This window comes from Heliangelus exortis, chromosome 1 (genome assembly GCF_036169615.1).
Source record: "Heliangelus exortis chromosome 1, bHelExo1.hap1, whole genome shotgun sequence".
Lineage (NCBI taxonomy): Eukaryota > Metazoa > Chordata > Aves > Apodiformes > Trochilidae > Heliangelus > Heliangelus exortis.
The window spans coordinates 78,864,553-78,877,314 of record NC_092422.1 but is presented as its reverse complement, the minus strand read 5'-3'; the positions used below and the strand labels follow the sequence as shown (position 1 = coordinate 78,877,314).

At 37.7% G+C, this 12,762-nt stretch overlaps 1 protein-coding gene across 2 annotated transcripts in view; it reads right to left on the bottom strand.

Moving 5' to 3' along the window:
* Positions 1-12,762, bottom strand: part of POLA1 (DNA polymerase alpha 1, catalytic subunit) — a 193,829-nt gene that overhangs the window by 119,470 nt on the left and 61,597 nt on the right. For both annotated transcript variants that reach the window (XM_071750219.1, XM_071750211.1), the window contains exon 27: positions 1,160-1,192. In XM_071750219.1, coding sequence (XP_071606320.1) covers positions 1,160-1,192 — 33 coding nt within the window. The remainder of the gene's footprint in view (positions 1-1,159; positions 1,193-12,762) is intronic.

Below are 12,762 nucleotides of genomic sequence, written 5' to 3'. Positions count from 1 at the left end.
ACAGTACTACCATCAGTTATCTTATGTCACTTGTAGCCATCACAATACTACTGAAAAAAAAAAAAAAAAGTCATTCTAGATTAAAAAAAAAACAAACCACAACCCAAAAACAAGCAAAAAAACCAACCTATCAACCAAAAAAACCCACCACCTTAGATACTTTATTTCAAACAAATCTAGTGAAAGTATTGGTTAATGAATACAGTAACTGAGAATACCACAGTCCTGTCCAAACTAGGCTGCTCTTCTTACACTTTTTCAGATTATGTTTCATATTTCTATCTTCCTGCTCCCATCTTTTTTCTTCTGCCATAACATAATCACCTTTGTAATTAGCAGATCTTTCAGGGAACAGGGTACTCCTTTTACACAAGTTGCTAGCTACTATGACCTGCAAGTTTTGTATCCCCAGGATGATCTACAGAACAACTACATTTCGAGAGGAACACTTGAAACCTTCTCTCTGACTGACACTCTTGTCCTTTGTATCATCTCTCATTCTGATCCTTGTAAGTTTAAATGCCCTACTTGGAAAAGATTGTGTTCAAACACCAGCCAAACTGCCATAATACTCTGGGATAACATAGCAAATTCTAGACAAATTGAAGCACATAAAAAAGCCTGAGGTGCATAGGAGAAGCATAGCATTGAAAAAGGTGAAAAGAAAAATTGCCAGCACCAGTAAACATCACTAAAAAAAATGAGCAGATGCATACAATTATGTAACATTAACTTGAAAAAATTAAAATCTGATGTGTTCTGTGGTGGAAAAATCAATGCAGCTGTAAGAATGGCTATGTCCATGTTAAACTCCATATAGTCAAAAACCACCCTGTGACAAGAGTTTAAAGGATGCCAAAAAAATAAACTGTAATAAAACACTAGAACACATGGCTCAACGCGTCTGTGAGTAAACTCTAATTAGCACTGTTGCTAATTTGCTTGAAACAGTCACACATAGGCTTCAAGCAGGGGCCAGATCATATCTGTGGTAGGAAAAGAAAAAAAGCTATAATCCATTAGGAAGGATTACATTTGTAAACCAGGCATCCTAAGAAGTGATTTCAGGTCTGTTTGGGCTACAGTTCTCCTAGAATAAAAAAATTTCACCAGGTGTGCTCTTTAAGGGCTGGTGTTTAATGAAAATGCTCAGCATTACCTTTTGCACCATCTCCTTGGTATGCATCAAAATCTGAAATAAAAAAAAAAAAAGTAATCAAAGATTAGTGTATGATATAATTACAAGCTAACACATGCAAACATATCCATTAGGTTGCTGACTCCAAATGCTCTCACCTTTCCAAACAAAGCAAACCACCTCTCTCCTGGCAACACACAGTCATCTCAATACTCATTCCTATTACATGAGTAAATTCTCATCTGACCTTGTATTAATGCTATTATTAACTCCCCTAAAACAAGATTAAAACAAATCTCAAAATTGCATGTGCACACACATTCTGCCTTAGGAAAAAAAGACCATTATACCAAATGCTCAAATAAAGCCTGATCAGAAAATGCCAGAATTAAACCTCTTTCAGTAATTTAGGTCAGTCATCTCCTTCCTATCAATCACCACATCTCTTATGTCATGAAGTTTTTCCCTAAAATCACCCTGTCTTCCATACAGCCTGGATGGTGCTCACTTAGGAAGAACCTAGTCAAAAGATTGATTACTCTTGTAATGATCTCAAAACGAGCCTTCAAAACACCAACTCAAGAGAAAACCTGAACTGGGAAAAGGAGCTGGGACAGAGATGGGATGCAGATGCTGAATCTATGGACAAATCCACATGTTTGCTCCTCAGGTTTGCTCCTCAACCAAGAGTGCACTCTCTGAATAGCAATTCTCTGAACCTCATAGGTAGGTAGCTGTAAAGACCTCACATGTGTAGGCTACCACTTCCAACTCCAATACTGCTCAGCATAGTGTAGAGGGGTGGGAAAGCATATAACCTGAAGCCACAGACACATCTGTAGCACAGAAAAGAAAGTATAAAACCAGTTTGAGGAATAAAATATGTAACTGCTGCAACAGAAAGGGATTGGTGCATGAGAACCACATATGGTCCCCATTCCATCAGTCACCTGGCCTTGTTTCCAGTGTATTTCCCATTTTCTTCTTAGTCAGCATCCTGGTGCTCTGGCACATAGCTCCAGATTCCACCTGGTTAGTCCCACTTCCATGGCTTCAGTCTTTTCCACCTCCACCCAGCACAAACCTCAGTTCTTTCACACCCAGTTCTTTCAGCTAGTGCTGCTACTCATACACATTTCAACTCTTAGTTGTCTGGAGGAGGATGACTTTGAAAAACTTGTTACAGTAATGATAGGTCAGAGTCTGTCAGGTGAATCTGAACAATCTGGTATTCTATCTTAAACAATAGTCAGGAAACACTCCATTTTTTCAGGTTATATTAAATTTAGTAATCTATTCTACGCTTTATTATTTTTAATAAATTAAATTGCAATATTCCTTGGCCATATTTGCCCAAGAGGCAGAACTATGACTTGCAGAGAAGAAGTCTGTCACAGGGGGCTGAACAGTGGAAATTAGCAGGGATGAGGAAAGAAGAAGGATAAATGGAAGAGCTGGCCATGGTTGATGGGAATAAGACCATGTTCTGAAATCTCAGGACTTTCATAAGGCCAAAATGAATCAAAAAATTCTTGACTATCACAATACTGACTACAGCTATAGCAGCAACCAACTCTGAAACAAAAGGTGGAACGTTCACCTCTACATAACAGTACACAAGCAGAAGGACACCACTATCCTTCAATATTAATGGCAAATTTCTTAAATACTTCCAAGCCTTCAGATAATCACAGTGATGGATACTCAAGAATGATGTTCCACTATGTTTTTTCAGTTTGTTTTAATTCATACACCAAAAGCTATATTACCCTGGCATGTTTTGCAATGCTTCATTTTGCAAACTTAATACTATGTTTCAATGTAGTTTCTGGTCAGACACTTTTTCCAGCCACTTTCATGTTGAAAGAGAAATTGCTTCACCTAAGGATGGACTCACTCTCCCAAAGTAAAAAGACAGGAATTTAGCAAATATTATATGCCATTCCTCTCAAGGCACTTGAAGAAAGCTTACATTCCAAACCATGATGTAACTTTGATACAACTGGCTCACAACAAATGTCTTTATCAGGGTTGTTCTACAAGCACATACGGCTATCTGTGGATTCCCAAGCTTGCAGCCAAGTTGAAAACATCCACTTGATTTAAAGATCATCCAGTGATGCTGCAAATTAGGTATTCACACAATGTGATGCCTGAAATCTGCCTGAGTTTCAAACTGCAAAAAGATCAGATGACCTAAATGGTATATGTAGACAAAGAACAGGAAAATGGTGAGTCTTAACTAGAGATTTACTCTGGGTTGCGTGTGCTTGGACACACCTGATTCCACTTTAACATCAACTTAAAAATTTATTTCAGTTGTATTTATCTTCTAGTGATTGATTCACAGCTGGCACTGCCCACCACCTTTCCATGGAGGTCGGAAATTATTTTAAAAACACACATCTCTGGTACACGACATAAAATTTCATATGCAGTAACCAGAATTCCAGCTTATTCAACCTCTTTGTCCTTATTATCTAACTCTGACAAAGAAAGGGCATACCTTTCCCTTCATTCTCCAAAAGCAAGCAGGACTTCCTTAAACAAAGTTTTAAGATTGGAAAGAGAAATGAAGAATTTACATGCAAATGAAAAGCCAGCCTACCATTTTTCCCCTTGGTAATCTCTGGCATTTTCTACTTCACTCTCTGAAATAATGCTATTTCTTACCAGTAATAAAGATAACATTTTTTTTTTTTTTTTAAATAGGATTACCCCCTACTAAGAAAAGACCACACACAAAGACCATTTCTCAGTCATCTCCAAGAACAGCAGTATTTGTAGGTAATTACAAGAGGGTCACAGACAAGTTAGCTTCATCAAGTGACTGGCATATGCTAGTGCTACCCATTCTGACAGGAGATCACTTGTAAGTGCCAACAGCTACAAAACAGACAATTATAAAGCCTTGCTAAATTCATTAATAAGGCAGTCAGTAGTTACCTGATTTCACAGCAACACCTGCATATTTATCTTCACATTACCAATTGGATGATGGAATTTTTTTCAAGCACATTTCAAAAATCTGCCAACTTCAAGTGTAGAAAAAAAAATAAACTTTGTAGTTAATTTTTCCCTTAACAAAGTACAGCTGTTGAGAATAATTGTTCAAGATCTTACCCTGTAATGTCAACTGCAGCAGAACAAAGAGTATTTAATTAGCAAATCTATCCAGTAATTCAACACCTATTATATAAAATGCCTTCGTGATTTTATTCAGGATAATTTGCTAAGAGGGTTATTACTGACATTCAGATGAAATTTAAAATTCCTACGCAAGTCGAGTCATAATAGCAGTAATGATCCCCCCAATCAGGAGATACTGTGTCACACAAGGTTCTTTTGCAATGCAGCAGCCGATTTCCTGACTTCTTAATTTCTGGGCTCAGCTCAGTGAGAGCCCTTCATGCCAATATTTCAGTCAGCAATACATCCTTAATGGGACTCTATTAGAATACCTAGAATAAAAATGACTTTTTTTTTGGTTAAAAAGAATGACAGCACTGCTATCATATCAATCATTAGCCATTTCTCAGAAACACACAGTAAAGGAAAGGAGGTTTATAGTGAGGCTGAGAAGACAGAAGAAAGAAGAAAGAGAATAGGAAAATTGTTACTTGTTAGTTTCCTTTTGCAAATAATATTACACTGCTCATGAGAGCTGGATTGTCTCCTATTACAGGCAATCCAAGTAGGAAGAATTAATTGCCTGGCAACCCATCTGTACAGCCATGCTCCCTCCCCCCCAGTAAACATATACGTCTAAAAAACCTGTGAACTTCTCAGCACAGTGAACATCTGGGAAATTCTATTTTAACCTTTTTCTTGTACAAGCAAGACTGGCAGCACACTTTCTCTCGCCCATGAACTGCAAGTTGGTGTAAGTGGGAAGATTGTAATTACAGACAAGCAATCATCAAACTGCAAGATTGTCCCATCCTAATTCTACTCCAAGTCACTAATTACTTAATTAAATGAAAACGTGGTTTAAGAAAGGGAATGTTTAAAAATAAATAAATATACAAAACCCAGTTTTACCATTATCCATTAGATCAATGTATGTATCCAATACATCAAGTATTTTTAAATATACCATATCTTAAAACCACTAAAGAGTACCTTCTGTCAAAAGGATGCCCACATGAAAACAAGCTAGATACCCGAGTTCAAAAACAATGGGATAGCACAAAGCTAACACCCTGATACCAAGATTCCTCCTGAATACACATACATTTTCTGTAGATTCCTGGGGCCACAGATGTTAAGAAAAAGAAAGGAAGACTTAAGACCAGACTGACAAGTCTGACCAGAATGATTACACAAGTACTGCAAAGATGAGTACGAAGAAAAAAAAAAATCACTTAGGTCACTTAGAACAAGGAGAGAAACTAACGCTCTAAGGGCTTTGCAAAAACTGCTTATGAAGATGACCTACAGTTATCTAGTGCAGGCCTGATATTTTTTTTTTACACCCCAGTTGCTTACTTGTGCAATTTTATAGCAAGAAAACAGTTCCGTCAAAGACAGTAAGGCACCAAAGATGATGATGTGAATCAAACTACAACTTGAAGACAATGTTCTGCTGGTGCCAGAAACATTAATATCTTCAAAATGCTACTGTATTTCAAGTATTTGTGGTGAGTTTCACTGAGGAGAACAGGAAAACGAAAATTAATTACTTACTAAGTTGTACAATTATTGGTTATTCTGCACCATAAAGCAACTTTTTCTTGTTTTGAAAAGGACTGCTTTGGTATTATGCTGTAATTAAAAACAATGAAATGCACACCTACAGCTTTGGACAAAAGTTAAAAAAAAAAAGACACCCAAAACCTCCTGTGTTGGAAACTCATGTAAAATTCTGTAAATGGAGAAACTGAGTGCTCAACAGTGGAGCTGAACACCTGAGTGCACAGAAGATACCTGACTCAGTTCTGACCCCACTCCACATTCCCAGAAGCAATTACAACATAATGTCTGGGTGGAAAACCAGCTGTGCCAGATGTCTGTACAGCACAGGCATCTCCTAATACTCCAGCATCAGTCATGCTTCTTCCAGAGAAACAGAACACCAGAACCAGTGGCAGTTCCTAGATAAACACCAGGGTCACAGCCCAGCCACAATTGTTTGCTTTCTGACCAATTTGTTCAAAACTGAAAACCCAAACCGAATGAAGGAGCAGGTAATTTTTTTCTGTTTTGCTCCATGAAAAAACAAGATCCACAATACCCTTGAAGAACACGGTACACAAACCAATTTCAGTTCATTAAGTCCTATGAACATTTTTTTATTTAAATCTATTGAATATATCTATGTTTGACAAACATCTTGTACTTGACTACAAGACCCAAAGGTAGCTTTCCTTACTAACAAAACCTTTGTGCATTTCAAGTACAGGGCAACTACAACCAAAGTTAACTCTATCCTAAACCACAAGTAAAAACATTTCTATAAAGCCAGAATATGACAAATATAATTTACTGTTTCCTAATAAAACCAAACCATGTGTTAATTTTTTCAATATTTAAACATATACAGACAAGTGTATATCCTGTATATCCTTCTTTGAGAAAACAATAGCACTTGTTTCACTGAAATGAACAAACATTTAGACAGGAAAGCTTTGCTTTGCTTTGTTTCCCTAATTGAACTGGTTTAATACATTTAGGAATGAAGAATCCATCTTTCACTGGGAATAAAAATTTTTAAAAAACAAAAAAAACCCAGTAAATAATTACAACTAATTACTTTTAAACCGCGGTTTCCTTTTTGGTGAGACAAATTAGAATCCAGTCAAGGCTTAAAACAGTGTTGTTCTTCCCAAGAAGTGAAGAATAACCATCCTATATATGAGGTTTTAGCTGAACTATAGTTTCAGAAATTGTTTTTCAAATGTGTCTCTCAATCTTGATATGATAGGAATATATGCACTGACTGTCCAGTCTCCCAGGTAAGTTATGCTCATAACATAGCTGGAAATCCTGAAGAAATCAGGAAGTAGCACCTAGAGTCAGTAGCAAAGACAGTTTATCAAAAATAACAAAAATTCTAAAGACTGAAGTATTTTTAAAGCAGTAAATAAACAGTGCAATATCCAAGATGATAGTAAATTCCTTGACAATTATATCTTCCACCTTTTGGTTTTTTTAATTGAGTAAAAAGCAGAAAACATGACTTACAACTCTGTAAGGCCTTTCTCCCTAGCCTTAAAGAAATTTTCATTACAAAAAGAAGAGTATGCTATAAGAAAGGCCTTTAAGGCAATAATGAAGTACAGAGTTAGCAGGAATTGAAGCAGAAAGAGATATATGGAAACAGCCTGATGAGTACTCAGACTTCTACTGGAAACAGCCTTTTTCTGGAAGAACCATAGGCATTTTGCAATAGTTACACTGTACAGAGCAGGAAAACCTCTGCCTAGATACTGGTATATTCACTGAAAATGATTCTGGAATTTTATAGGAAATGAGAGGACACACTAGTCTTGGTAATTAATAGATTGTGTGTGAACACTGTGTCCATCAAAACACCTTTGTAAGTGGTTTGAACTGCTTTAAAACTAAACTGTTCTTTCATCATGACTAAGTGGTTGTCTATCAAAGTAACATCTATTCAAGTTCAAAAAAATATTTTATCCTCTAATTTTATCCTCTAATTACCCTCCAAAGAAAGTTATCTTACCTAAGTTCTTAAATGTCATCCAAGATTTTCATAAAGCATGTAATTTTGTTTCATTAAATTAGAGATATTTAGACAACATGACAGTTGTTTTTATAAAGCTGATATTCATCCTTCATGGTTGCATAGCTGGGGCCAGGGGCAGGATTTTGGGTTTTATGTTCATGGAACCTGCTTTTGAGGACCAAAAACTGCCTAGGCAAGGCAGGATCCACCTGACTATGTGGGGCAAAATGATCTGTGTCAAGAAGCAGCTCAACCCAGTCATCTTTAGACCAGGATTGAGGGAGGTGAGAGTGCATGTCTGTGAGGAAGCTGCAACCACCATGGGAAGGAAAGGGTAGGGCATGATGTGAACAGCAAGGACCTTGTAATCATCAGTGCAAAGCTGAAAGGGGATCCCTTCAAGTGTACCCGTGTAAAGAAGGGAATGCCCACAGAACAGTGTTACGGAGAAAGCTCTTGCACTTTTTTTCAGGGTCTCAGCAGGACTGGGTGCCTCTCTGAAGGGCCTGTACACTCATGTACACAACATGGGGGAAAAAAGAGAAAACATAACTCTGCATACAGTTACAAAGCCATGACTTCTTGGAGGTCACAGAAACATGGTGGAAAGCATGATGATCACAGGAGGTTCCTGAGGAATCTCAAGCTCTGGCCAGCCTTACCTCAAGGCCAGGGGAAAGGTGACAGAACAACTAATGTGAAGACAACTGTTTACCTGATATGCAAAGCATAAGAAGGTGCTTGTGAGTATTCAGTGTGGATTTACAAAGGGAATATCATACTTCACCAAGCTTCCTATGAAGAGATGACTGGCCTGGCGGACAACGGGAGAGCAATAGTAAGAGTGTAGTAAGGCTTTCAGCTCTGTTCAGAGTGCAGCTAGAGGCCAGACCATAGTGATGTACCTCAGGGATTGACAGTGGGTTCAATCCTGTTTGGTGTTTGTGTTAACAGCTTAGATGATGGTGCAGAGCATGCCCTCAGGAATTCTGCAGGCAGTATGAAATAGGGAGGAGTGCTGATACAGTAGATGAACGTGCTGTCATGCAGAGGAACCCAGACAAGCTGGAATGTCTCATGACCTACAGGAAACTAACAAATTCAAAGGGGGAAAAAAAGTCCTCTACCAGGGGAAGAATAACCACATGGACTCAGGGACTGACTGGCTGGAAAGCAGCTTTGAAGAAAATGACCTGGTCATCCTGGTAGACCCTAAAATGACCACGAGCTAACAACATACCCTTGTGTCAAAGGCCAGAAGCCTTGTGGCAAAAAGCCATGGACACTCTGGGCTGCGTGACACAAAACACTGGCAGTAGATCTGAGGGAGGTGGTCCTTCCCCTTCACACAGCTCTGGTGCGACACACATGGAGTGCTGTGTTCAGCTGAGCTCCCTGGTACACAAAAGATGCGCACATACTGGAGCAAATCCAGTACAGAATCACAAACATAATTACAGGACCTGAAACATCTGTCATGTGAGGAGAGGCTGAATAAGATGGGACTGCTCAGCCTGGAGAAGTGAAGGTTCAAGGGTGAGTTTTATCACTGTCTACTGATGGTTGGGAGTAAAGATGACAGTGGCAGACTCTCCTCACTGGTGTCCAGTGAAAGGACAAGAAGCAACGGACAGAAATTTAATTTTAAAAAATTCTTCAAAACACAAAGTCTTGCAGTGTTCAAATACATGCAAAAGCTTCTTTACTCTAACAGCTGCAGGTTGCCAGGAAAGTCTGTGGAGTCTCCATGACTGGAGATATTCAGATCCAAACTGGGCATGGTCCTGGACCAAGCTGCTCCAGCTGAGCAGGAAGGATTAAATTAGATAACCAGAAAAGGTGCCTTCCAGTCTCAGCTATGGGTCTGCTATCCTCAAAGACTTATCTTCAAGTCTTTCAGACATTTTCTTTACAGTTAAGAGTAAATAGCTTAGATTGTGTTCTACAGGTACCATTTCAAGAAGCAAGTTGTGTCAAAACATGCTCACCCTTTACCTAAAGGAGGTCAGTATATACAATTTTGAGTCTCACATAGAGCGAAGTGACAGAAGACATGATCTTCAGATGGACTGGCACTGAGTGGACTCAGCACCACCTTTATGTTGGGTCATCTCTCTACTTTGAAGAAAATTATCATTCTGAAAGCTTCCCACATAATCTGCTTCAGATCACGTAAGTTGTAACCCTCTCTTATTAGGGGAAGAAAAGTTCTATAGATATCAGCTTAACTATACTGGGATGTTCAGGTTTCAAGCAAGTTACTTAAATGCAAAAAGATGAGAGATCGGGTGTATACAAATACCTAAAGCGTTCATAACTGTACTTCATAAACAAAGCATGTGGTGAAAAGAGGTCCTTTTAGAACAGCTCGAATGGGAAAAAAAAGTATATAGTATTAGATGAATCTTGCTGCAACGAAGAAGTAAAAATAATTTTTTCATCATGCAAGAGCATATACACAAAGTGATGGAAACCAGGAAAACTGTTGCAGCAAATAGGGAAACCTTAGCCTCCGACATTGTGTCCCATCTCCTGGTTACAACAGATAACCAAAAAAATTAACCAAAGATTATTCCAGTGCTAAAGAATTATGAAACTGGAATGGAATTGTAATTTTAAACTTGTAACAAATAAAGATTTTTACCAAAGAACCTACACAGGACTAAATACTACCAGTGCTCAAGTCTTAAAAATTTACAAACACATTTGGTACAGACTGAAAAAGTAGAAGCAGGGTAGGTACCACCTCCAAGTTGTCAAAACAGTAGCCACTGTATTAATGTGACTCCTACACAGTCTCTTCAGACTAGACCCTGTCACAGCTCTTAATTGCCTTGTTCAGCGGTATCAAGGAAAGAAAAGAGTTTCAACTCTACGTGAAATGCAACCTTTCCTCCTTCAAGCAGTACCTGGGTGATCACTCCAAGGATGAAGAACATGCAGTCTTAAATAGCATGAAATCTCAGTCAGTTTTCCTGTTTGTTCAGTGTAACCTCTCTGCAGCACTTGATGAAGCTGGCTTGGATACAGGTGAAAACAGCTCCCGAGAGACTGTCACAGCCAGTCATTTTAGATTATCTCTTAAAAATGAACTTCCTGAATTCTCTAGATATGTCAACCAAAAAAAAGATGGAACTCAAGAGGACATAAAAGACCCCCTATAAGCAAAGTAAGCATTTACGAAGTATTTCAGAAATAAAATGTAATGGCCTACCAGATGATTAGAAGATGAATATTTCTGCCATGCACTTGAGACCTCAGGGTGGAATATTTTTTTTTAATTTTTTTTTTAAAAAGCTTATTTAAGGTTTTTAGCTATTTTTTAACTAGCTACGAAAGAAAATTACTAGTTAACAACCCTAAATTGCTTGTTATGTAGGGTTTGCAACTGTAAGTCAGGAATAAGAACTGTAGGGTGGTTTGGGGCAATTTCATCTTACAGATCTCTCCTATAAGAATGTACAGGAAAAAAGAGCCCATGTAAATGGAAACTACTGCCATATCTGATGTCATGGAGCTTCTGTAGAAACAGAAACATGCTCCGTGATACAATTTTTGTGAGAATTAAGAAACACTGACCTTCCAGCAAAAGCCAATTCCTGAAAGGGACCATCTTATTATCAGCATTTAAGATTTCACCAATTACCTAAAATTGCAGTCTAGGGCGTTTTTAATCGTAACTCATAACAGAGGACACTTGCACTGTTTTTAAAAACAGCACAAAGTTAGAGATATGTCAAGAACTCATGTAAATAAATGACAGTTTCATAAGGTACTTTCCTGCATTAGTGTGTTGAGCACTTCATGTACAGTCCACCCATCCCAGTATTTAGTTTCAAGATTAACAGCACTGTGGCTTCATTACTAATAAAGCCAAGTTGTTAAATCCTCATTGTATAATCCCACATGATATGGATTTGTATGTTAATTGCAAAGAATATGAAAATATGAAGACTGGGAAAACAAACAAATGTATTTAACCTTTCAACATGACCCTCTAGGAATCCAATCCAAATACTGACTTTTAGCTACATATTGGATTAAAGTTTTGCCAGTCATTCAATCCACATAATTCACCGTGAATGATGCTGCTCAACAGGAATACATTTTTATTCTAATGATGGAAAAAACTTAATTACAAATGCAACTTAAGCATGCTACCTCCATAAATCCATTACTGCAAGAGAGGCATGCTGATTATTTTTTAAATCCTTAATTTGTCATTTAGACCTACTGTTATCTCATTTGTAAAGAATTCTAAACACATTTGCACAAAACTAGGTTTCTAAAACATACACAATGTTTATAAATCTCTCACTTATTTCCCTACAATTTGACAGGATACATTTTGTGCTACATACTTTCACTCAATCAATCTTTGACTTCAGAAATTTTCATTTAAATTCTTCATCCCACAAATTCTTGTAAAGAAAGAACATCACAACCTAAAGGTTTTGTTTAATCTAAAAACATAGATAACAAGCTTTCCTACTTCTTATTACAAGGGTCTGAATCATTAATAAAAAATGCAAGCTTTCACTCATAATGCCAAGGAAGCCTTCTGTGAAAGCTCTCTCTTGCTCTTAACTTTGCAGCTTACATAGAAGGCACCGGTAATAATTTACATTATTGTCACACCAGCCATTCGATATCCTCATTAGAATTATATCTGAAATGAGAACTACAGGACCCTGACAAGTTTTAGTGCCAACATAATAATCCAGCCACAAGCACTGGTCAACACTGGCTTGACTTCATCCGCTGTTATTAGAGATACAAATGTTGCTAAGCTTCTTTTTAATGCCTTTAGATTACTACAAGTGCCTAAAATAAACAACCCAACCAACATCAAAAACAGATAGAAGATATATTATAAGGACAGAAATCCCTGTAGGAAATCTCTGATATTCTAAGACCCAGTTGTACAACAACAATA